Raw genomic sequence first — 27,103 nt, forward strand, 5'->3', positions numbered from 1 at the left:
AAATTTAATGTTAATTTCTGTCACTGAATAACTAAGCCTGCACTCAGTTTCTCTGAAGAGAATTTTAAATCCAAATCCTATGGAGGGAAGTTAAACAGGAACCTGAATAACCTAGTATCTTTGCTGTGCTTGCTGTGGAAAGGAGCTGGGTTATTCATTTAAAGAAGCTATTTTAGTTTCCTTAATAATTACAGGAAAGGATACAAGTTTTGCCTTGTATTCTTGAAAAGATTCTTTTCAGTTTAGAATTTTATTTTAAATTTTGGAAAAAGTTTGCTGTCACAGACAAAACTCCGGGAAAAAAAATTCATTATTATCAAATTCAGACAAATACAGGTTGACTGTTAAAAGCTACAGGATTAAGATTGTTGAGTTTGAAAGTTTTGGTGTAATTTAAATTTCATCCAGATTGAGAAATTTACAAAGCTCACTCATTTTGAAAACTGACATCTCAGAAATGGAATCAAATCTTTAGGAAGAAAGGAAGTAGTAAATGATATTTTAAAGGCACTTCTATAGATCAGTTTCTGCTGTAAAGAGTGTTTTAGCTGCTGTTTTATTTATAGATTTTTTTTCCCTCCAATACTTTTGGCGTTATGTTTGCACCCGAAAAGTTTTCACTTACTTTTCCTTTTTGATGATACAGATTAGCATTTTATATGTGGACTAATGAGGACTAGATTTTATAAGGAGAGAAGAAAATAGAATGGAAAACTTTTCTTCATAAAACTCATTCTCAGGAAATAGAAGGGGCAGTAAAATGGTCCAAGTAGAAAAGATAGCAGCTAAGGGGTACCTTACATAAAGTGGAGTAGATCCATAATTGAAATATTTTCAACTGTGGCAATGACAGATAGAGTTATAGCCTAATGATAATAAGAACAGCAATAGCAACAAGTACTATTTATACCATGAACTTACGTACAAAGCAAATAAGGTCATGTGTTATAATAGCCTAGTAAGGTAGGTTTTATTATCCTTATTTTATAGAGGGAGGAAATGAGGATAAGGAGAAACTTTATGATAAAGCTAATAAAGGAGAGTTAAGATTTAAAGACAGTTCTTTCTTCCTCCAAAGCCATGTTCTTAAGGAAAAGTGAAGGATAATGGATGTATTTTAAGATACGTTTTGTTTTATACTTTGCAGTGTTAATATTTAAAATATAATTTATTACCTCCTTAAGGGCAGGGTCATAGACCTTTAGCTAATTGAATTTTTCAGTTAACTAAGTATGGCTCCAGGATAATGTTAATACTTCCATAAACATAAAATTAAAAATCATTCAGAAATGTTAACCTTGTAAAACCTATAAAATAGGATAATCTCCTGAAAGCTATAAAATGAGTCTTTACACTTGAGAAGCTAGAATGGTTTCTCCCCAATAAAAATGATGTAGATGATGTTAATTTCACTTCAGACAATAGTTTGAAAACAAGATAGAAATTTTAGGATTCTGGGTAATAAATAGTGGCGTGATTATCTACTTAAAAACTAGGAATTTCCATTTTCTTTTCTGACATCTAAGAACCTTAGACGTTAACAGTCTTGTCTTCACAATAAAAAAGTGAACAAACTGAAAATCAGCAGAAACAGTTTGCTCACAAGAATAATAGTAGTGATGTAGTCCATGATTATAACCGATAGATGAATGAAAGCAATGTTTTAAGTGGCGGGAAGGAGAGATAATACTGTGTCATAAGGTACTTGTATTTGTCCAAGTAACCAAGAACTCTTGTTAGTCCAGTGCTGACTTTCATAAGGAAATAAACATTTCTTTCTTTCAAGAAGTTAATGTGTGGCCATGTTTAGATAGAAAACAGTATTTCACCTAAATGTGGGAAATGAACAATGAGCTAGAAAGTCATTCTAACTGCACACTGGACCAAGTTCATATTTTATGAAATCTACAAATGACCACCTTCAGAGTTGCTTGGAAAGATAGTAAAAAAGAATGACTGTTAAGTTCACAATGATAAGGATTTGCTGTGTGAGACACAGAGATGATCTTAGATGATACCTCAGTTTAGTTGTTGGGATAGGATAAGCCTGAAATTAGAAGTTGTATATAGAGCAATGGTGCTAAGTTTAATGATTAAGATAGTCATTGCTGTGGGATCCTGACGGTTTGTGGCCGTAACCTCAGAAGTGTTGTGTTTCTTAGCTTCGTTTGTGTAGATACTTTAAAAAAATTAATTGTTTATCTTTATTTTGGGCTGTGCTGGATCTTTGTTGCTGCGTATGGACTTTCTCTAGTTGCGGAATGTGGGGCCTACTCTCTGGTCGTGGTGTGCAGGATTCTCACTGCAGTGGATTCTTTTGTTGTGGAGCACAGCTCTACAGTGCACAGGCTTCAGCAGCTGGCGCACAGGCTTAGTTGCTCTTTGCATGTGGGATCTTCCTGGACCAGGAATCAAAGCCATGTCCTCTGCATTGCAATCAGTTCAGTGGCCCAGTCGTGTCCGACTCTGCGACTCTGTGGACTGCAGCATGCCAGGCTTCCCTGTCCATCTCCAACCCCCAGAGCTTGCTCAAACTCATTGGGCCACCAGGGAAGCCCTCTTTAGATACATGTGTATGATGGCTTTTAAAGGAAGAATGAGCTTTCTCCATGGCTCAGCAGTAGAATCCTCTTGTAGTGTGGGAGACGTAAGATACATTGGGTTGATCCCTGGGTCTGGAAGATCCCCTGGAGGAGGGCATGGCAACCCACTCCAGTATTCTTGCCTGGAGAATCCCATGGACAGAGGAGCCTGGCAGGCTACAATCCATGGGGTTGCAAAGAGTCAGATACGGCTGAAGCGACTTAGCATGTGGGCAAGCAAAGAAAGTATAGGACTTCAGGTATTTTACAGTCTCTTTCTTGGCTCACAGGTCTAAGGACATTTGGGTGGGGATGGGCCAGAATGGAGTGTGGAGATACATCTTCCACAGAATCAAGGGCCTTGAGGGAAAAAATGGAATGGAAGTCTCTTGGTTCGATTTTCTTAATTCCTATTTGTTACATATATGTTTGCTTTTATAAAATAAGGATCATATTTTTTATTTTTTTCATACTGTAAAGCGTGAAACATTTCTAATAAAAATATTTATTTGGCTCTTCCCAGTCTTAGTTTCAGCAGGTGGCATCTTCGATCTTCATTGGAATATGCAGGATCTTTAGTTGCAGTGTGTGAACTCTTAGTTGAGGCATGTGTGATCTAGTTCCCTGTCCAGGGATGGAACCTGGACTCCCTGCACTGGGAGCATGAAATCTTAGCCACTGGGCCACCAGGGAAGTTCCAAGAAAGTTTTTGGAGATCATTAAATATTCCCCCAAAGAGGATATTTTAGTAATTATACTCAAATTTATATCAACAGTTCTATTGTACTTTAATGGTTGTTTTTCCTTGCTCACTATTATTAGTAACGCGGTGATAAACGTCTGTATCTTGTATCTGTGAGTGTCTGATGATTTGATGAAATTCTTAGAAGTGAATTTTTTGGATGTGTACCTCAACATTTTGCAAACTTTTGATAAATATTGCTGCATTGTTCTATAGGCAGGTGGTTTCAATTATAACCCCGTAATGATACATAACAGTGTCATATTGAACCATTCTGAACAACATGAATATTATACTTAGTTTTTCTTTAGATAATCTGCTCAGTGAAAAACTGTCTCGTGGTTTTAATTTTGCATATCTTTGATGACCAGGGAAGTTGAATATTTATTGGTTTTTTGGTATTTGCGTATGTGTGGTTTTATGTGTTGCTGTAAGTATGATAATAATTTGAATGGGCATGTCTAGTATTTCATTCCCAGGAGTTCTTAGGTCATGAGTTGTATAAGAGGGAGTTATATAAGGGATATCGAATGACATTCCGTGTATGTGGAATCTAAAATGAAATGATACAAATAAACTTATTTACAAAACAGAAACAGGCTCACAGATGTAGAGAAAAAACTTATCTTGACTTCAGGGGAAGACTGTTGGGGAAGGAATAGTTAGGGACTTTGGGATCAACATATACACACTGCTATATTTAAAATGAATAACCAACAAGGACCTACTATATAGCACATGGAACTCTGCTCCATGTTATGTGGCTGGCAGCTTGGATGGGAGGTGGGTTTGGGTGAGAATGGACCCATGCCATCCATGGCAAATAGATGGGGAAACAATGAAAACAGTGAGAGACTTTGTTTTCTTGGGCTCCAAAATCACTGCAGATGGTGACTGCAGCCATGAAATTAAAAGATGCTTGCTCCTTGGAAGAAAAACTATGACCAACCTAGACAGCATGTTAAAAAGCAGAGACATTACTTTGCCAACAAAGGTCCATTGTAGTCAAAGCTATGGTTTTTCCAGTAGTCATGTATGGATGTGAGAGTTGGACTATAAAGAAAGCTGAGTGCCAAAGAATTGATGCTTTTGAACTGTGGTGTTAGAGGAGATCCAACCAGTCCATCCTGAAGGAGATCAGTCCTGGGTGTTCATTGGAAGGACTGATGTTGAAGCTGAAACTTCAATACTTTGGCCACCCGATGTGAAGAGCTGACTCATTTGAAAAGACCCTGATGGGAAAGATTGAAGGCAGGAGGAGAAGGCGATGACAGAAGATGAGATGGTTGGATGATGTCACCGACTTGATGGACATGAATTTGAGTAAGCTCTGGGAGTTGGTGATGGACAGGGAGGCCTGGCATGCTGTAGTCTATGGGGTCACAAAGAGCTGAACACGACTGAATGACTGAACTGGATACATGTGTATGTATGGCTGAGTCCCTTTGCTGTCCACCTGAAACTATCAAAACATTGTTAATTGACTGTATAGATATATATATAATATAAAAAAAGTTTTTTATAAAAGGGAGAAAGAGGATGTGCAGGATTGTGGTTGACACATGAGCTCTGGAGTTAGGCTTTCTGGATTTGAACCTAGCTTCCTGAGGAATCCCCCATCTGCTGAACTCAGGCAAAGGAGGGCATGTAAACTTCGAGACAGTCACTCAGTTATGGGAGTAAAGATGAATAAGACTCTCAGAAAGTAACCATGGCTGTCAGCTGTACCCCCAGAACTCATTCCTAAAATAAGGTGTGAGTCAAGTGCACCGTTGATTCACCATTTTGAGACAGCTCTCTAAAACTTACAGTCGTGATTTCCCACAAAATCATCTCACTGCAAATGAGGACATAAATCCTGTTGAAAAAAGAGAAGGGAAAAAAGGGCCAGAGGGTATTTCTAACAGAATCTAATGGATTTAGAGTCTTTACCTGTGATATTCTCTCTTGAAAAGTTATTGAATAATGAGGCACAGTATGAGTGACATAAATTGAGGAGATGCCCTGTTATGAATTGTCTTATTGCGAGAAAGAACAAAAGTTTCATTTACTAATTTTGTTTTCACCTTTATTTTAATGAACAATGTTAGACCTACTTATCAATTTATTCCACATTGGTGTTAAGAATTTAGCTTGTGATTTTAGTCACTCCTGTTAAAATAATAGTGGCTTTCCTCACTCCTTCCAGAGACTTTGTCAAAAAGTCTTATTTTTTCCACCTCAAATATAGATCTGGCCTACAAATACTGAAGTGATAATTAGGGCTTGTGCAAGATTGTTTCATTTGAAAAATTAGCTGCTTTTTTCTTTTTTTAAAGGATTTACTTTCCAAATTGTTCTGGTTTGAGTGTATAGCTAAAAAAAGGCATTTTAAAGTGATGGCTTACGTAAATGATTTAAGTAAGGAATGAGTGAGAGGAAAAAGGAAAAATATTATTCATTGACCTTTTTTGTGTTTCTGGTTACAATTTTTATAAATACATTTTTGCTTGTATCATTATTGTAGTTTGAGCATGTAACATATGTCAGTCTCCTAAAATTAGAATATATTCAGATTTCCCCATAGCCTTTCACAAGGCCCCTAGAAAATCCAGGTGCACAACCAAAAATTAGTAAAAGTGAGAGACTCTGATTGCCAAGGTATTGAAAATTTCTTTCTGGTGAGAGGCCACCATGATCAAAAGAAACTTCCCTAGCAACATTAGTTAAGGTGAACTCTTGTGAGAGTTTTGAAGTATGAAGGGAATCATATTTCTTTTTTGTTCAGGTGAGCTGTTGCCATTTCTAATACCTCTTCCAGAACTTGGTTCCTCATTCCATAAAATAAAAATTTCACACATATTTCTGCCATTTCCATTCCTATGTCCCCAAAATTTTTTCGCAAGTATCCTCTCTCCACATTCCTTCATAGGCCAAATCCTTCCCTTACTCCAGGCATTTGCCCTGGCCTCTCTTGTTGCCTAGAATGGCCTCCTCATCCTTCTTTATGTGGCTCATTTTCTGCCTTCTTGGTGAAGCTTGTTCTCTATTATATTATTTATTACCTCATTTATTACCTCATTACATTGTGATTAGCTGTCCACCTGTCTCCTCCAGTAGATCGTGAGCACCTCATGGGACCTTGTCCTATTCATCTCTGTATCCTCTGCCCATGCACACAATGCCTGCCACACAAGAGGTGCTCATTAAATGATATTTGAGTCACTGAGCCAGAAGGTTAAAATATGAGCATCATTTTGCAGGCGTAGAAATGTTCTGCCCATATTAGTTGCTTGACATTATCCTGCCATAGGCTAAGAAAGTGAAAAATGCCTTGTGTTCAGTAGTTCTTCCTGGTGGCTTTATGACTGAGTTCTTGATTGGGCCCTGCTTGGAGAGGCTGGATAACCTGCCACCAGATGTTCTGTAATTCCCTTCTTTATTACAGTGACTAGTTTCCTCTGATTTCTCTGGGATCACTTTATCTCAAGGTGTGCCTTTTAATGCTGGCTGGAATAGATAGCTTTTATTCCTCAGCTAAAGGAGAACAAGCCATATGGTAGTTAACTAGATTTGCAAAGGATTATAAATTGGTGGCAAATAAACTGGCCTTTTAAATGCAACAGCCTGATAAGGCAGGAGAGAATTGGCATAGCAAATGCACAAGTGCACAGGAGTATTAAAGGTGTACTAAGTGGCATGGAATTAAGATCATGTGTTGCATTTAACAAAGTACACCCAGTAAAAGGGGTTTGATCTAGTGCCCAATAACCCAGAATAATGAGAAAGCAGTAGGTTAATGTGTGTACTTTGAGGTCTTTATCGTAGGAAGAAAGAAAGATTGAGCTAAATCATGTCCAACTCTTGTGACCCTATGGACTGTAGCCTGCCAGGCTCCTCCGTCCCTGGGATTTCCCAGGCAAGAATACCGGAGTGGGTTGCCATTTCCTTCTCCAGGGGATCTTCCCGACCCAGGAACTGAACCCTGGTCTCCAGCACAGCAGGTAGATTCTTACCGCCTAAGCTATGCAGGAAGAGTGGTTGTAGAACATCCAGCAACTGATGTAGACCTACAACACATAAGGGCTGGAAAGAAAACGAGGCATCGCTGAAAGTTCACCTGTCACATTTTAGAGGTAAAATGGCCTTAAGTGGTTCATGTAAGAGCATAGTACAAGAAGGTATTCCAGCTAAAACCCAGAGTCTATATCTTTTGACTCCAAATCCAGTTCTTTATTTCACACTCTGCTATCTTCTTAAGGAGAAGAAAAATAATGTATGGACAAAAGTCCTTCTCTTACAAACTATTGACATCAGTAAATTACTTTTTTTCTGTCAACCATAGTCATTTTTCTTTAATGGTAGGGGGAAATTCTGCCTAAAATAACAGGGTGCTTTTTAAATTGTCATTCTTAACTTTTCAAATATGCTATTGAGTTTCAGGAATGAGCGGTATATACTCAGAAGACATTTTAGATGCAGGACCTTGATCAGCTTTATTCACTTTAGTTTTCAGTTAATGCTGTGAATGAACACCTCAGAGTTAGGACTAGCCCTGCTTTCCTAGTGATAACTAGAGGTTAAAATTCAATTTGTTGGAAGAAGACTGAAAACTGAAGCCAAATCCAGCCTCTTTGGTGCCCAACACCAAATTAATTTTCAGAGACAAGGGTTTTGGGTGAAGTAGAAAAGAACAGCTTTATTGTTTTGACAGGCAAAGGGGGCCACAGTGAGCTAATGCCTTCAAAACTGTGTGTGCCCACCTGGAGTGGGTAGTGAAAAGTTTTATAGTAATGCTTCAAAGAGGGATGATCATCTCATGGACATTCTTCTGATGATTCGAGTCAGTGTCGTCAACCTTCTGGTTCCAACTGAGTCTGGGGTCTATGTGCTCGTGGGCAGCATCCCATTAATTTCTCTCAGCTGGTGGGGTTTTTCAGTTCAGTTCAGTTCAGTTGCTCAGTCATGTCCGACTCTTTGCGACCCCATGAATCGCAGCACGCCAGGCCTCCTTGTCCATATCTGCAAAACAGCTCAAAGATATTGTTACGTGTATCCTTTGATGGGGACCCAAGAGCTTGCTCCAAGGCTGCACTATTGTTTCTCTGACTGTTCATTCCTCTCTTGTCTCTGCATCCCTTCCCTTTCCTAATTGCCAACTTTTTGAACCTGTTCATTGGAAGTTTGGGGGAAGGTCATGGATGCTGAATGAAACCTATTTCCTGTAATCAAGAGATGGGTAACACCAAAAGACGTTCCTACCCAGGATTCCCATAGGGTCCTGCTCTGTATCAGAACAAGTGATGCCAGCTGTAAAACTGATTGTTTGTCTCTGCCAGTTGTCCTAAGGGAGGAGTCCTTTGATCTTAATGCTAAAATCAGAGCTGAGACTGTGATGAATATGTTTGAATGTCTTTTACGACTTACAGGTCCAGTTTTAGAAACTGAACTACAGAGAGAGGAAAGAAGATGTTTTGAAGTTTATTTTTGCACCTTATGACTATTTTTATTATACTAAATCAGAGAAAGCAAACAGCATTTTAATTTTCTTAATCAAATAAAGATTAAGGGTTCAACTTTGCCTACTGCTTCCTAAAAATTAAAACATACTGAGAACATATCGAAGTTTAAGTGAAAACTAAAGCTCATATTCAAAATGGCGTATGCTAAACGATTTTAAATTTAGAAATTGAGTCATTCACAAACTGAATTCGAGTCACAATCCCTGTTGGGTTAGGCAGCTGTTATCTGTGTTCTGGAAATGTTAGAGTTAATCCCAGTTCTCCTTTGAAGTTTCTATGTTAAATATTGTGTTCTTGCATTATAAAAAGCTCCAAGGATGATTAACAGGCCCCAGCTGAAGGAAACAGTCTTAAAAAGTAACCTTTTAAAGTTTCAGCTGACATCACTAATAGGTAGTTTATCAGTGGGTGTAAAACCCAACAGAAACTTTTTTTCTCTCCTTGTTTCTCCACAACTCTCTTCATTGAAAATTGTTCCTAGTTAATTCTATTAATTATATCATGTCTCGCTGTTTTTCTTGGAGTGTGTGATAATGGTGTAATTTTTCTTACTATTATAGATAAGGCTAGTGCTTTGAATGAAATGTGTTGGAGGTATTTTAATTCCTTTGGGTAGATGTTCTCATTTTAATTATTTCTTTGGATTTGCCACAGCCTAATATTTTCTTTTAGAAAAAGATAGGACAAATAAAATTGGATATTTATAATACTTCAGTTCAGTTCAGTCGCTCAGTTGTGTCCGACTCTTTGCGACCCCATGAATCGCAGCAAGCCAGGCCTCCCTGTCCATCACCATCTCCCAGAGTTCACTCAGACTCACGTCCATCGAGTCCGTGATGCCATCCAGCCATCTCATCCTCGGTCGTCCCCTTCTCCTCCTGCCTCCAATCCCTCCCAGCATCAGACTCTTTTCCAATGAGTCAGCTCTTCGCATGAGGTGTCTGAAGTACTGGAGCTTCAGCTTTAGCATCATTCCTTCCAAAGAAATCCCAGGGTTGATCTCCTTCAGAATGGACTGGTTGGATCTTCTTGCAGTCCAAGGGACTCTCAACAGTCTTCTCCAACACCACAGTTCAAAAGCATCAATTCTTCGGCGCTCAGCCTTCTTCACAGTCCAACTCTCACATCCATACATGACCACAGGGAAAACCATAGCCTTGACTAGACGGACCTTAGTCGGCAAAGTAATGTCTCTGCTTTTGAATATACTATCTAGGTTGGTCATAACTTTTCTTCCAAGGAGTAAGCGTCTTTTAATTTTATGGCTGCAATCACCATCTGCAGTGATTTTGGAGCCCCAAAAAATAAAGTCTGACACTGTTTCCACTGTTTCCCCATCTATTTCCCATGAAGTGATGGGACCAGATGCCATGATCTTCGTTTTCTGAATGTTGAGCTTTAAGCCAACTTTTTCACTCTCCTGTTTCACTTTCATCAAGAGGCTTTTTAGTTCCTCTTCACTTTCTGCCATAATGGTGGTGTCATCTGCATATCTGAGGTTATTGATATTTCTCCCGGCAATCTTGATTCCAGCTTGTGTTTCTTCCAGTCCAGCGTTTCTCATGATGTACTCTGCATAGAAGTTAAATAAGCAGGGTGACAATATACAGCCTTGACGTACTCCTTTTCCTATTTGGAACCAGTCTGTTGTTCCATGTCCAGTTCTAACTGTTGCTTCCTGACCTGCATACAGATGTCTCAAGAGGCAGGTCAGGTGGTCTGGTATTCCCATCTCTCTCAGAATTTTCCACAGTTTATTGTGATCCACACAGTCAAAGACTTACTGAATGTTATTAAATCACATACTTAGTGAAGGTTGGCATTTTTTGCTTAAATAGAAAGTGTGAAGGCAGAATGCCATCATGGTCTAGACTATCTGGATGTTGTATTAGTTAGTGAAAATGAAAATAATACTTATCATAGGCTGCATTTGAATTTGTTTAAAAAACATTTCAATTCTACATAAACTATTGGATTAGTCCATGACGTAAGTAATGTTTTTACTGGTTTTTTTTTTTTGATCAATATGTCCTATCAATTTTGCTGCTAGTCACAGTTTTAATAAATTGAATTATTTTAGGTGAAGCTTTTCTCCTAATGAGTTCAAACTCATCCCCTTTTCCACCTCATCCCGTGGTTCTAAATGAGACATTGTAGGGACAAAGAACTGTTTTTGTTTTGTAATGAGGAACATTAGGTTGAAGGTGATTATCATAAACTTAGGTTGAACAAGAGAAGAAAGGAAGATTCTTTCATTGTTCTCTGGGTATCTTTGTCATATTATAGTGTTTTTGCTGGTAGTTAGCTAAGCCCTTTTATTTCCTAGAAAAAATGACTAGGCTAGCTGTTATTTTAGAATATTATCTTTGATCCCTGTTTAATTTCATTCATTTAATTGGCTCTTTTATTTTTTTAACCAGTAGAGGTCATTTTCTATCTTCATTGTATCAGTATTTTTTATGGCCTTGTATCATTCTCCAGTTTGATAAATATACTGTTTAATTTTTATACATTTTGTTCCAGATATTATAAAGTAGCTTATAAGGCACAGAAAATACACAAGATAACATCAGTTAAAAGTAAGGCTCTACAAAGAAAGAAAAGCAATGATAGGGTTTTAAAATGGAGCAAGGACGAGACTGAAAAATTATACCATAATAGCAAGTGCAAGATATCAAATAAAAATTATAGGACTTGTTTATGTAGTTAGAAGTACATCTAATTTTTTTAAATTTATTTTTTGTTTTCTATTGGAGTATAGTTGATTTGCAATGTTGTTTTAGTTTGAGGTGTTCAGCAAAGTGATTCAATTATACATACATGCATTCTTTTTCAGATTTATTTTCCCACGTAGGTTATTACAGAACATTCAGTTCCCTGTTGTTGTTGTTGTTTAGTCGCTCAGTCGTGTCTGACTCTTTGTGACCCCATGGACTGCAGCATGCGGGGCTTCCCTGTCCTTCACTATCTCCCAGAGTTTGTTCAGATTCATGTCCATTGTGTTGGTGATGCCATCCAACCAACTCATCCTCTGTCTACCCATTCTCCTCATGCCGTCAGTCTTTCCCAGAATCAGGTCAGGGTCTTTTCCATTGAGTTGGCTCTTCACGGCAGGTGGCAAAAGTATTAGAGCTTTGGCATCAGTCCTTCCAGTGAATATTTAGGACTGATTTCCTTCAGGATCGACTGCTTTGATCTCCTTGCTGTCCAAGGGACTCTCAAGAGTCTTTTCCAACACCAGAATTCAGAAGCATCGATTCTTTGGCGCTCAGCCTTGTTTATGGTCCAACTCTCACATCCATACATGACTACTGGAAAAACCGTAGTTTTGACTCTCTGGGACCTTCCTCAGCAAAGTGATGTCTCTTCTTTTTAATATGCTGTTTAGGCTTGTCATTGCTTTTCTTTCAAGGAGCAAGTGTCTTTTAATTTCCTGGCTGTAGTCACTGTCCTCAGTGACTTTGGAGCCCAAGAAAATAAAGTCTGTCACTGTTTCCATTGTTTTTCCATCTATTTGCCATGAAGTGATGGGACCGGATGCCATGATCTTCATTTGAATGTTGAGTTTTAAGCCAGATTTTTCACTCTCCTCTTTGACCTTCATCAAGAGGCTCTTTAGTTTCTCTTCACTGTCTGCTTTTAGGGTGGTGTCATCCGCATTCTGAGGTCATTGATATTTCCCCCAGCAGTCTTAATTCCAGTTTGTGATTCATCCAGCCTTGCATTTCACATGATATACTCTACATAGAGGGTTTCTCAGGTGGTGCTAGTGGTAAAAAATCCTCCTGCCAGTGCAGGAGACATAAGGGACAGGGGTTCGATCCCTGGGTCTGAGAGATGCCATGGAGTAGGGCACGGTTACCCACTCCAGTATTCTTGCCTGGAGAATCCTATGGACAGAGGAGTCTGGCGGGCTCAGCCCATAGGGTCACAAAGACATAGAAGTTAAATAAGCAGGGTGACAATATACAGCCTTGACGTACTCCTTTCCCAGTTTGGAACCATGTCTGTAACATGTTGTTCCACGTGCGGTTCTAACTGTTGCTTCTGAACCTGCATATAGATTTCTTGGGAGGCAGGTAAGGTGGTCTGGTATTCCTATCTCTTTAAGAATTTTCCACAATTTGTTGTGATCTACACTATCAAAGGTTATAGCGTATTCAGTGAGGCAGAAGTATATATTTTCCTGAAATTCCCTTGCTTTCTCTGTGATCTAGTGGATGTTGGCAATTTGATCTATGGTTCCTCTGTCTTTTCTAAATGCAGCTTGTACATCTGAAAATTATCAGTTCATGTACTGCTGAAGCCTAGCTGAAGGGTTTTGAGCACTGCCTTGGTGTCATCTGAAATGATGTGAAAATTACCGCACACATGCAATTGTGCAGTAGTTTGAACATTCTTTGGCATTGCCCTTCTTTGGGATTGGAATGAAAACTCACCTTTTCCAGTCCTGTGGCCACTGCTGAGTTTTCCAAATTTGCTGGCATATTGGGTACAGAACTCTAACAGCATCATCTTTTAGTATTTGAAATAGTTCAGCTGGAATTCCATCACCTCCACTAGTAATGCTTCCTAAGGCCCACTTGACTTCACACTCCAGGTCTGGCTGTAGGTGAGTGATCACTCCACTGTGGTTATCCGGGTCATTAAGATCTTTTTTGTATAGTTCTGTGTATTCTTGCCACCTCTTCTTAATCTCTTCTGCTTCTGTTAGGTCCTTATTGTTTCTGTCCTTTATTGGGCCCATTTTTACATGAAATATTCCCTGGGTATCTTTATTTTCTTGAACAGATCTCTAGTCTTTCCCATTCTGTTGTTTTTCTCTGTGCTATACAGTAAATCCTTGTTGATTATCTATTTTGTATATAATAGTGTATATGGTAATACCAAACTTCTAGTTTTTCCATCCCCCCTCATAGTACATGTAATTTAAAGGAAAATAATGATCAAGTGAAGTACAACTATTCTTGCTATTAAAACTAGACAGAATTTTATCTTAGGCACCCTGTTGTTGTTTTTAATTTTTTTTAAAAAATTTATTTTTTAATTGAAAGATAATTGCTTTACAGAATTTTGGTGTTTTCTGTCCAACATCAACATGAATCAGCCATAGGTATACATATGTCCCTTCCCTCTTGAACCTCCCTCCCATTTCCCTTTCCATCTCACCCCTCTAGGTTGATACAGAGCCCTGTTTGAGTTTCCTGAGATGTAATGCAAATTCCCATTGGCTATTTGTTTTACATATGGTAGGCACCCTGTTTTAATTGGAAGGGAAAACTCTTTATAACTGTGGTGTAGGTTTTCTCCAAGAGCATACTATTCTTGGAGCATTAAAAGACTGGTTGGGCTCCTTAATCTGTTTTTTTTTTTTTTTGCTCAAAGTTTTGTTGAATACTTAGAGGTCATGAGCTTAAGATTGTCTTCTAAGATGCAAACGGGAATGTAGATGTTCAGAATTGTCTGTTGTACCCAGATCCTTGCCCCTTACCACAGTGAGCTCAGGATGTATTCCCTGTCTTCATTTAAGGGCTTGATAAAGATATTGAAAAGGATAGGACCAAAGACAGCAAAGTGTTACCAAGTCCAAGCTTGCTCTGCTTATCGCACAATAGGCCAATAAATCGGAGAGGAGTTGTTGAGGCAAGGAATATGACTTCATTCAGAAAGCTGGCAGACTAGTGTCTCCAAAAAACAATCTTATCAGAGTCTTAAGGAAGGGAGTAAGGAAGTAAAATAAAATGGCCATTAATCTTGCAGTGTCTTCTGGAATGACCAGACTTGGGAAGGGGATGGGTTAATTTTTTCCTTCCTGTAGCCACCCAAGGGTAGACTGGGTCCTGAATAATAGCACTTTGGTTTAACATTGAGGCAGAGAGGCAGGCCATTATGTATAGACAGTATCCTTTTAGTGAACAGAAGCAGTGAGAAGGAAAGGTTAAAATAAAACAGACGAAACATTTAGTCAGATTTTTATTCTTCCCTATAACAGAAGCACTAGAATAGGGGTCCTTTTTTAATGTAGGGTCTCACTGAGGCTGGAGGGTAGAAATGGGTTGATGTTTAAGGACAAATCCTCCATAATCCTTAGAGGGATTTTACAGGTCAGTAAATATTTTCGCGTGTGGACAGATGTTGTAGTTTTCATCAGATTCTTAAGCAAGTATTTGTTTCCCTCAAAGTTAAGAACCACAGTATCAGGGGCCTCTAAGACTTTGTCAAGCCATCCAGTAGTTTTGTGGTCCTTCTGTTATCTTTCTGTCTCTACATCAGAGCAGGCTCCCTGTTTTCTTCATTGTTGTATCTAGTAGGTGCTTAATTCATATTTGTTGATTTTAAAGTGAATGAAACCAAGTCACATTTTCTCAGTATGTCTGTAAAACTGTAGCGTGAGGGAATTGGTCAGGTGCTTTGTGAAATCATACTGTGTGCTTTTCTCTTGACTCAGCAATGCACTAGCTAGATCTGCAAATTGATGAAGTTCACTTGGCAGGGCTTGGTGTGGGAAAAAACTTGTCCTGCGGTCTAACGATATTCTTTCCTCTGTTTATGACCTTGTGGGCCATTTGTTCAATAACCTTGCCCCTGCCCCACAACGCAACATGGATCTTAGTTCTCTGATCAGGAATTGAATCCTTGCCTCCTGCAATGAAAGTGTGTCTTCTTAACCCCTGGACCACCAGTGAAGTCTCAATAATTCATTAGCGCACTCTTGTGAATAGAGCCCCAGTTTGAAAAGGAGTATATTTGCCTTTCCATATGCTGACATCTGTGCCATTTTTTACTTGACTGTAATTCTGTGACCATATTTTCAGGCTCTTTAAGAATCCTGACTTGTAATTTTTGTGGGTCTACAGCCTAGAATTAATTTGGAGAATCTGGGTGTATCTTCTTGGAATTCAGTTCCTTCTTAGCCATATTAGTTCTTCCCTTTTCTTCTCCCTGATGGTGAAGCCAGAAGTGAAATGGAATTGAGCTATCTGTCTTCTGTCTCCAGTGGTTGTGATTACCATGTCTGAACTCCCCATCAGCAGCAACAGAATCACCCCAGAAACCACTCTGCCATCGTCTTTAGTATTTGGACAGGACTCACCTCATTACAATTTGTACTTTTTGACTTTCCTGTTAAAGTTTCAGGTGACCTCCTTTTGTCTTAGGTCATGCGTGTCTCTCTTTTGTATGAGCTTTTTTTTTTTTTTTAATTGAAGTGTAGTTGATTTACAACGTTGTGCTAATGTCTGTTGCACAGCAAAGTGACTTAGCTGTACACATATGTTCATTCTTTTTTATATTCTTTTCCATTATGCTCTATCCCAGATTGGATGTAGTTAGTTCCTCATGCTCTACAGTAGGACCTTGCTGTAATAGTTTGCATCTAAATGTAATAGTTTGCCTCTACTAACCCCAAATTCCCAGTCCATCCCCCGCCCTTCCTTCTCCCCCTTGGCAACCACAAGTCCATTCTCTGTGTTCGTGAGTCTGTTTCTGTTCACAGATAGCCTTCTTAAAATACGAGAAGACACACTGCTATCCATGTTATCATATTCTTTCTTTGTATACCGTGTTCTCGTTGTCAAGATGATCCGTTTTCATACTGTCAGAATGGGGGTTTTGAGCGCCTTACATCCCTCATAGGCTTCTATCATTTACAGTTTCTGACCACTTGATCCTGATCTTTGTTTTCATCCTCGCAACTTTTCAAAATCTTCCTCCCTTCAAAAACCAGGATCCATTTTTGTGTATATCTTAAGATTCAGTTCCTGGCTTATTACAAATTCCAATTTTACATTGTCACTTTCCTTCAGGGTTTCCATCATTTCTACTTTACCAAGGAATTTATCTTTATTGGTTAAAAGTCCAGAATCATGGTTTCTCTCACTGTTTCATTCTGAAGAATAGAACTTGTCAGAAGGCAATATAGAATTTATCAGAAGGATATGATGAACAGAAGATGTTCTAATAATTGACATTTTCCATGATATCACCCTTTTATATCACTGTCTTGTTTCTGAGCCAGTCTTGTCATTTCTGTTAAAAAATATGCCATCTACGTCTTTAGTTTGGTGAGCACTCCTGATTACATGTCCATTAGTGCAATATTCTTTCTCCTTTTAAAATCACTTTAAATGCATTTTGCCACATCATTGCTAGGTCAGTGGCTTCCCAGGCTTGTGCCTGTTTTCATGACATACCTTGTGCCTTTGAGCTTATTGTCATCAGACGTTGGAGAATGCCCATGGGCCTGAGACATTCAATGACTATGCGATTACGTTTACAACTGTTTGTAAGGTTGCAGTTTCATTAATAGCCACTCATCTTTTCAGTTTTTGTTCCTTTCTATAAAGACATCTAAGACCCCATGTATTTTTCCAGACCTTTTCAGCTTTCATGCCATTTTCTGTTATATTTTTGTAGTAGTCAAATTATTCCCTAGGATGGAGCTTAAGAAGCTATGCACCTTCTTGCTCCTTTGGATGATTTTTCTCTGTTGGATTTGTGGGGAAGGACACCCTTCAGGCCGACCCTCCTTTTGCTTTACATTTCCTCTTTCTCTTCCTTGTTTTTTCTTGGTTAAAGTAGTATACAGAACACCGCTGCATCTTCTAATTTTTCTGTTATTGCTCATTGCTTCCTTTCTCCATTTTTCTAGTCTTCCAAGGCTTTTTTTTTTTTTTTTGCTAATTTGGGTGCTGGTGTTTTTTGTGTTTTTTTTTTAATGTTTCTAGCCATTGTGGCCTGTTATTTGCTTTTTAAGTTTCCTGATAAGAGAAGAATATTCATCCTAAGTCTTTTTGAAGGCTAAGATGACTCAGGAATAAAATCTGCAATGTGATTCCTCCCCTTCCTCCCACCTCAGACCTCACTTTATTTCACATGGTGAGGTTTGCAGGTGTGCAGCTTTTTCCACTAACAGCCTTCAGGGTTGGGCACACTTTTGTGGCCATAACCGACTGAGGTTGTTACTAAAATAAAGTAAGAAATAAGGAGGTTACCTTGCTGCTCCTCTGAGATATAAATAATGTTTGCCAAGGGAAAACAAAAACACTGTCACCTGAGGATGAATTCTTACCCTTCTCTGTGCTTTAAATTTTTGCAGAATTATAAAGTGGGAAGGGTTTAGGGCAGAGAAAGCAACCTTTTAAAACAAAGTTCAAATCAATAACAATTAACATCCACTGGCCTCTCTTCTCCTGCTAATAACTGAAGACAAGTACTAATTAGAGAAGCCTCAAGTGTCTGGATTTCTGGATGTGCCAGATGGCTTCATGAGAACTGTGCATCGTGCCAGGAGAAAGCCTGGGTTGCTCTTAGCTACCACCTCTCCTCCATTGTGATCTTGTCTGAGGACCCTTAAACATGCCCATCACTGTGCACTGAGGCTTTTTCTTTGTTCTTTCTTCTCTTGTCTTCCCCACTTCTGATTTCAGGAGATACATTTCTGCCATGCTTAGTGAGTGCTCTTGTGAGCTTTTATTTTTACTTCTTCCTTAACAAACTCATTCTGTTCATCTTTTTCTTTTCAGATTTCCTTTGACTTCTTAGGTTTTTGTCTGATCTCACCAGATCCTTCCCTCTCTCCCCATTTATTATTTTTCAAGATCACACAGAATCAGCACAGAAACTTTCAGTTGCTAACATTAAGATAGTTCTGCCTCTTGCGTTATTTTTTTTTTTTTAACTCTTTTCACAGATTGTCTGAAAACATATGTTTTCTTCTTTGGGTTTATACTTCAGATATTTTCTTCCTCTGTGATTAACTCTGCTAACCAACTCTGAGAAAGCTTTGATTTTTGTATGGAAATTTTCAATCCTGTTGAGTGTTGATATTGTTTTGACAAATGCTGCCCATGCATTTTCCACAAGATGAAAATCATTCCTATTAGGATGACAAAGCCTGGAACTGATTACGCTTAACCAGATTCTTGCTTTTCATTGGAGTTGTTTTACTGGGACACATTCTTTCACTTCATTTGTTGTCAAAGTCATGATATAGTTGCCCTTGGTAAAGAAAATTGGTCTTGATTTGGTGGTTTATTTTTTTTTTGGTCAGAACTTTCTCTGATGGAACCCAGAAGAAAGTAGAGATTGGTTACCATCACTTTTGGCTAAGTGAGAAGTATGACTTCTTTTCTTTCCCCATGTGTTTCTTGCTCCTGCTGAAGGGTCATTGCAGGGAAACCAATTAGGAAGCTGATGCAGTAATTCAAGCAAGAGATGAGAGGGCCTGATCTATTGGAACAACATAAGGCAGTGAGAATAATTTGCATTTTAAAAAAAAATGTAAACAAAAAGTTTTTATAACTTAAATTTCATAGTGTTGTAAATGTTTTTAGGGTTTAGAAACCACAGTTTTTAGGGCTCTGTTTTCTTTTTAACATGTCCTTTTGATACATAGTTAACTAAGCAATTTATCACATCCTCCACTTACGTATTTCCTAGTTTTAGAAACCATCTACTTAATGTCTATTGCAACTTAAAAAAAAAAAAACTTGCATGTTTTTCACCTCTTGATTAAAAAAGTAAAATTAAACAGAAATAACTTGTACTGTCGCCTAGGGATAAAAATGAACATTTCAGTACTAGTTTCCTTTGGTTTTTCCTCTTAGTTTTTGTAGACATATAAATAATTGTTTGAGCCAAGATATTAGTCTGTCAGTCATGTCCAGCTCTGTGATCCCGTGGACTGTAGCCCACCAAGCTCCTCTGTCCATGGAATTCTGCAGGCAAGAATACTAGAATGGTTTGCCATTCCCTTCTCCAGGGGATCTTTCCAACTCAGAGACTGAGCCTGATAACATATATATTTTAGTGTTATTCTGTTGCTGATCCTTTAGGTTGTTCCCAACTCAGTTTAAAAAAATTTTGTGTGTGTGTTTTTGGCTGCCCTGAGTCTTCATTGCTGTGCTCAGGCTTTCTCTAGTTAACGACATGAGGAGGGCTGAACTGTAATTACCATGCATGGGCTTCTCACTGTGGTGGCTTCTCTTGTTGTGGAGTATGGGCTCTAGGTTTGCGGGCTTCAGCAGCTGTGGCTCAGAGCACTGGCTCAGCAGTTGTGGCTCACAGACTTAGTTGATCCATGGCATGTGGGGTCTTCTGGACCAGGAATTCAACCTGCGTCCTTTGCCTTGGTAGGCGGATTCTTGACCAGTAGATCACTAGGGAAGCCCCAGCTCAATGTTATTTTAACAAATGCTGTGGCCAGTATTTTCATGAAAAGTAAATCTTCACACATATCCTCAATATAATGGCTTTATATATATCCTTAGAATAATATCCTCAGGATAAATTTTTTAAAGTCAAGAATTTCTTTGAAGGCTTGAGTTGAGTAAGTGTAAAATGTGAATGAACCCTAATGGCTAAAATTTCTGGCTTGTTGAAGAGGTGGAAGTAATGTTTAGTTGCTCTGCATTTCCTATATCCACCTCCTGTTTACCTGATCCCTACCTTGGTTGCAGTAGATTAAAAAAGAATCAATATGCAGGAGGCCTAATAACCTGATGGATATGTAAAAAGTGAGGGTTATGTTCTTGATATATCGGAGTATAGAGAAATTTGGAGGAAAAGATACAGAGCACAGTGATGGGGAGCCCTCTGCCTCCCCCTGATTCATTCTCAGATGGATATTAGATATACATCTCTACTAACTATTTCATTTTTGGATTCCCACATGTTTCCTGACTCTTCTTTGGAGTTTTGTTTGATCAGAGAAGATGGTTTTTATGTACCATGTCCTGTTTTTTTTTCAGCTATTTGAGAGCAGTGCATAATAATGAAATTGACTCTTATTACTCTATTATTCTTTCATTGTGGGAGGAGTGTGATTTAGGCATACATTGTAGAATAGCATAAGGAGGGGTGCCTAACCTCAAAAACTTCTGAAGAGTTCAGTTACTAGTTTAGGAGACAAGTATAATACAACTCCCTTTGTACAAGTCATTTCCTTTGCAGATAGTTCTTCGCTTTGGGTATGACATCTATTAAACTGAGTACTCTCAGTCTTCAAGATAATATTTTTTCTTGGCACCAGAAAGATAATTTTTTGATCTCAACAATGTTGATCTTAGTTTTTCTTGATCCTTTTTACTCTGAGGGTTTTTTTAAATGTTGATATAAAAAATTTTCTTTTGTCCTTTTTAAAAATGAGTTTTAAAATAGCAGACTGACTTGGGACATTGGATATTGCTATAAAGTACCCTTTTGCTCTATGAATAACTTTAATTTTTAGAACTTACAGTTGTTAAGATTTTCTTTTTCAGATTTCCATGTTGAAATTAATGATCAATCTTAAAGTAAAATCATTTCAGCAATTGCAGTTCTATCACGATCCTAGGAAGCTAATAACAGGAATAATTTAAAATGGTTACAAATAGCATTTGTGTCTATATTTAAAAAGCAATTGACCAAGCAGATGTTGTTACAGATTTTTGTCTTTGATATGATAAATTTCCATTAATTTTGAAAATCTGGGTTTAAGGGATGTGCTTTCAAATTTTGCATAGTTGAGCTGCAATTTGTGAAAGTTCAAGCAGCTGTACTGACAAACGTTTGACAAATTTGTAGCTGAGGCTGTTTTAAGCAAAGTTCTAGAACTTTATGTTCTGTGTTTTATGTTCAGGCCATGTATTTGAATTTCTTCTCTTTTTGTGGGTCTAGAAGTTTGTGTATATGTATGTATGTGTGTATTCTTTCTCTCTGATGTATATGTAGATTTATATTTGTATATTTGTATGTATATACATATATATTTTACATTGTGTGTCCAACCTAAGTTGGAGGTAAAGATGCATATTCTTCATTTTTTTTAAAATAAAAATATTCAATTTAAACTCTCATTATTTAATTTAAAATGTTTTTCTCTTTGCTTAGGTTGAAGAAGTTGTCGATATTGGATCATTTGCCCCAGAAGACATTCATATTCCTAAGATTTATGTACATCGCCTTATAAAGGGAGAAAAATATGAGAAAAGAATTGAGGTAATTGACTTACCTTGTTTGTCAGTATTTGTGGATCTGACTGTCAGAGAGATGTGTCCCTGGAGCTATTGCAGATGATAAGGAATTAAAGCTGAGCAGGAGGTCTTGCTTTGAATCTTAATAGACGCTTCTCATGTGTCCATTTTAAGGGGATGTCTGTGTGATTGTCTAGATTAGCGGTGCCTTGTGTTTACAACTTGTATATCACTAAGTTACATGATTCTCTAGACTGTGTCTTCCAGGCTTTTGTAACTGTTCTGATTTATAATGCATAGTTTTGGATGGCTGTCCTGCAAGATAGAGAACAATAATCAGGTCTTGGTTGCTTTACCCCTGCTGGACTCTTAGTGTTTAAGTGTTCAGAGCTAACTATCTTGATGTCTTTTCATGTTTTCCCACAAGTGCTGGGCTCTGGGCAGCTGGTGGATAGATATGAGATCACGGTAAGGAGAGGCTATCAGGAGCATTGGAGGTATACTAAGGCTACTGAGAGCATGAAGATCAGCTGGATCAGAGTCGATATTAAGATTCAGAAATGTGTAGGGATCAGCAACAGAATAGACAAGCAGTAAGAGATACAAGAGATTCAGAGATGCCCTTTACCTGTTGACATCAAACAGGAAGACACTGCAATATAAAACTAATGTCAGGGGCCAGGGATGAAAAAGAGGACATTTGCAAACAGGGACCAGAGTCTGTGTCAAAGAGATCTAGTGATGGAAATAGTTCTCTGGCTGGTTTCTGTATATTTCTATGATTTCCGTGATGCACTTATAGCAAAACCAGTCTGGACTCTGCAGGTGGAAATAGGAGATTGATAGCAGCAGTACTTCGTAAACACATTCTGGTAGCCCCACAAAAAACAGAGTCGAAAGGTCTATTTGTTTTCTTTTTCCGGCTCCATCCCTGAGCACCTGAGGAGAATTCAGTTGTAGGACTCTTAAGAGTAACAGTAGCACTCTGTGTGACAGTAACGGAGGACTTATTTGCTTCAGAGATAGAACAAGTGTATCTTCGTCTTCAAACACATCTGACCTTTCATTTACTTCCTAAAGAATTACTTCTGTCATCAAATGTCATCCATGTTACTCTTCTTTTGTTAAAAAAAAACCATCTATATTATATTGCAGATTTGCTTCCTGTTAGTAATAGGGGAGAGTTAAAATTTTTTCCAATACAGTTTCGTATTTCAGCAGTGATAAAATACAAGGCATACCTCAACCATGAATAATTTATTTGTTTATTTTAAAGCGTTTATCAATCCGGAAAGAGGAAGATATAAAAACCACATCTGGTAAACCTGGAGATAATGTCAGAGAACGTATCATCAAGCGGGCAGCTCTTGAATTTGAGGACGGCATGTATGGTATCCTTTATTCCTTTTGCGGCTGAGCAAAGACTTAGCCCTTTTTATATATTCATCAGGTTACTAGACTTCCTGCATAAGGATTCTTTTCTAGTCCATTGTAGCTTCTAAAGCAATTGATCAGTTTTTACAAAACATGGCATATAATCTAAAGATATAAAAATAAATGAAATTGAAATTACAATCCTTTTACCTTCTTGGAGCAAAATAGTGACTGAAAATTTGCTTAGCTATTCTCTGATATACAGTGAATTTCAGTTTAATTTGGCATTTGGCTAAAGTTAATTGGGAAAAGAGATTACCCAGGATGAAGGTTTAAATTCTCAGAAGTAGTAGTTATAACCAATGCTATTTGCTTTCTCTGTGTTCTGACATTTACATACTCATTTGAAACATAAGATCCAACTTCTTAACAGCCTCTTGTTTCCCATGACAAAGATCCCTGTGAGTGTACCCTTTCATGGCTGATGTTTTATATTCAATGAATGACTCAATTCTGCTTTAGATACTTTGTCAAGAAAAGGGTAGATAAAGTGTTTGAATTTTGAATGTGTTTAAATGTCAGTGAGTCTGCCGCTTTGCTAATTTTTGAGATGTTAACCATGGAACTATATACTACAAATAATATATATAAATTCAAATAATGTATGATAAGGTAAATATTTGTTGAATGGTGAATACAGTAAAGCCGTACGTAAAGTCCTGGGACAGGAGGTAGAAACATGACATGTGTATCCATTCTCTGAACTTCCTCTGGTCCATAGAAACCTTCTTTCAGACTGATACTGACTGGGAAAACTCCTTTTTTTTACTTTCTTCTTACTTCCATCACTTCATTTATTTTTTTATCTTTCAGCTTATGCATTGGTTTATGGTGGGAATTCACACAGGGAAGAGAATATTATAGTGCCTCCTTTTTCAGCTCCCATATCAGCAAGATACAGAGTCAGCTGAATTGGCTGAGCAGATGAAAGCTTGTCTGTGGGTTTCTTTTTACCTCCAGTCAGCTGGTTTACCATTGACATTGTTAACACTGACTAAATGATAACTCTGATTTCAGATGTATTGGCTTCTCTTCTAGGTATCCTTTATTCACTGCCATTGTATTGCCTTTGAAAAATATTTGCAAGTCAGTTCATATAATGGTCTTTCCACAGCACCTACTCTTTTTCAACCCAAATTGCGTGGACTTTTTTCCTCTCTGGTGGTTGACTCACTAAATAATATTAAAGAACTGAAAATTGCAGCATATGATAAGAAAGTTGAAGTATAAAACCTGTAATTCGGATTGCCCTTTCTTGAAAATAACCTGCTCATAATGGAATCAGTACCTCAGTGTGTTACGTGCATCACTGTGAGAAACACAATTAACTCTATGCTAGATGGTTTGGTAGGAGGTAATCCAAGTAGCTATCATCATACCTTCATCAGTTCAGTTCAGTCACTCAGTCGTATCTGACTCTTTGCGACCCATGAATCGCAGCACGCCAGGCCTCCCTGTCCATCACCAACTCCCAGAGTTCACTCAGACTCATGTCCATCGAGTCAGTGATGCCATCCAGCCATCTCATCCTCTGTCGTCCCCTTCTCCTCCTGCCCCCAATCCCTCCCAGCATCAGAGTCTTTTCCAATGAAACATCATACCTTCATAGACTCACTATATTCACTAGAGGTGACCTGGCATGTTGGGTTGTTTTGCTGGCCTTTGTAGTTTATAATATGGTACCATATACCCGCTTTATCTTTTCTGGCCTTGATTCTTAAAGCACTCTCTGTTATTAGAATCTCATCAGAATGCTATTATTCTTTAATTGGGTCAGGGTCTGTGGTGTGCAGTAGTGGACAGCATGGACACCAGTTCTAGACAGTGTCAGCTGTTTTTTTTTCTTTTGGGCCGTGCTGCGTAGCTGGTGGGGTCTTAGTTCCCCGACCAGGAATCAAGCCCAGGCCCACAGCAGTGAAAATGCTAAGTCCTAACCACTGGATGCAAGGAAATTCCCACAGTCAGTCAGTATTTCTGATCTGGTCAGCTGCTTTGATCTTGAGAGGCAAGATCAAGTTCACACCACTGCATACAAGTCAGGACTTTGATGTCTGAAGAAGGTTTAATAGCCTCAGTTAGCTCTTTTTAAAAAAATTTATTGAAGTATAGTTGACTTACAGTGTTGTATTTAATTTCTACTGCACAGCAAAGTGACTCAGTTATGCATACATAGATTCTTTTACAGATTATTTTCCATTATGGTTTGTCATAGGATATTGAATATAGTTCCCTGTGCTGTACAGTAGGACCTTGTTTTTTATCCATTCTGTATATAATAGTTGGCATCTGCTAATCCCAGTCAGTTAGCACTTTGATGCTGTAGCTATAGCTTCTTTTTAATAGATGGTCTCAGATGTATTCACTGAAACTTAAGCATCCCTACCGTCCTCTTTATTGTCTTAGAGAAGATTCAGTTACCAAGATACATAAAAAATAAAAACTTAGGATTACCAGTCAAAGGGACAAAGGGATGTTATTACAGTGACCCAAAGAAACCCATACAAGTTAGGTAGACGTTTTGATGTTGTCAGAAAACTTTGTTAAAATTCAAACACAGAAGCCCCTTGTAAAATATTTTCATCATCTTTAGTCTCAGTTGGAGTTTCGAATAGTGAAAAATGCTTTTAAAAAAAGCTCAGGCTGTGTTACATCAGTCAGCAGTCATAGTACATATATCATAATACATTAGTCCTAATACATAGTATATAAGTCGTAATACAATCCAAAAATTTGCTAAATGTTTCTTACAATAAAAATGACCTTTTGATTAGTTTTCTGAAGCCACTACTTTGATACCTTCATGGTGAAAGCTGTGATTATTTGAGATTTTCTTTTTGAAAAAATTACAAAATAATACCTAGAGAGTGGTGGGAGAATACATTCAGAAAAAGTGACTTTAAATGCTCTGTGCAGATTATTCATGTGGAAGATTTATGACATAATCTCTCTACCTTTTGTATGTTAGACCTTAACATCTTTTATTCCAGCCAATTTGGGCATAGGAATACCACTTCTGGCCAGCAACTATATCAGCCCCAATATGACTGTCCATCTGCAAAGTGAAAATGGAGTCCTGGGTTTGGTAAGACAGAAATTAATGTTTTATTTATCCAGTCTTGATGGAAAATAAGATATTTTATATAGTGCAGTCTTCTTAGAGTTGTTAGCTTAGATTTTCCAATCTTATTTTTCTTTCTCTTTATCCTTGTAATAAAATGTTTAACTTTTCCCATTAAGTGGTAGTACTTATGAACATGTCCTGTCATACTTTATGGAGTAGATGGTAGTTTCCCAACTCCATGAGCTTTTAAATCACTCCTCATTTATCACTGTATAAGCTTCCATCTCCCCTATTACACCCACTTCAGAGACCTCACACCAGCCTGTTCAGGTAAACTGTTTATTAACCTTTGTGTGATTGCACAAGATAATGAAGGTTATTAATAATTCTGCATTAAATAAAAATCAGAAGTCTCAGCATGAGAAACTGAAGAGTAACATTTCTATTGATCCTTTAGAACAGGACATTTTTTGCAGTTGACTAATTCGAAAAGTTCTCATGTCATAATCATTTTGAGGCCATGTTGTTCAAAAGGGTAGAATTTTCCCTTTCTCAAGAATAACTTTCCAAATGGGCTCAGTATTCTCATAGAAGTTGACCATTCCTTTTATTTTAATATTTATTTAACATAAAATAAAATTAAATGCTTTAGCTTCCTGAATAACTTTTGCTGTTGCTACTGCTGCTGCTAAGTCGCTTCAGTCGTGTCTTTACTTACAATTATGGCAGAGATAACTTACAGTCTGACAGTTTATAATATTCCTAATCTTTTATTGTTTCTCAGTAGATCTTAACTGTTAATGCAGTATAAATCGTACATATGGAAAATT

The 27,103-nt window shown here is 37.9% G+C and overlaps 1 protein-coding gene across 2 annotated transcripts in view; it reads left to right on the forward strand.

The window, feature by feature from the left end:
- The window catches only part of OXCT1 (3-oxoacid CoA-transferase 1), a 161,645-nt gene that overhangs the window by 51,281 nt on the left and 83,261 nt on the right, over positions 1-27,103 (forward strand). For both annotated transcript variants that reach the window (XR_008201178.1, XM_052658974.1), the window contains exons 8-10: positions 21,696-21,803; positions 23,055-23,169; positions 26,200-26,294. Coding sequence is in view for 1 of the 2 variants with exons in the window: in XM_052658974.1 (XP_052514934.1) it covers positions 21,696-21,803; positions 23,055-23,169; positions 26,200-26,294 (318 nt within the window). In the remaining variant the exon portion in view is untranslated. The remainder of the gene's footprint in view (positions 1-21,695; positions 21,804-23,054; positions 23,170-26,199; positions 26,295-27,103) is intronic.

This window comes from Budorcas taxicolor, chromosome 20, assembly GCF_023091745.1.
Source record: "Budorcas taxicolor isolate Tak-1 chromosome 20, Takin1.1, whole genome shotgun sequence".
Classification (NCBI taxonomy): Eukaryota; Metazoa; Chordata; class Mammalia; order Artiodactyla; family Bovidae; genus Budorcas; species Budorcas taxicolor.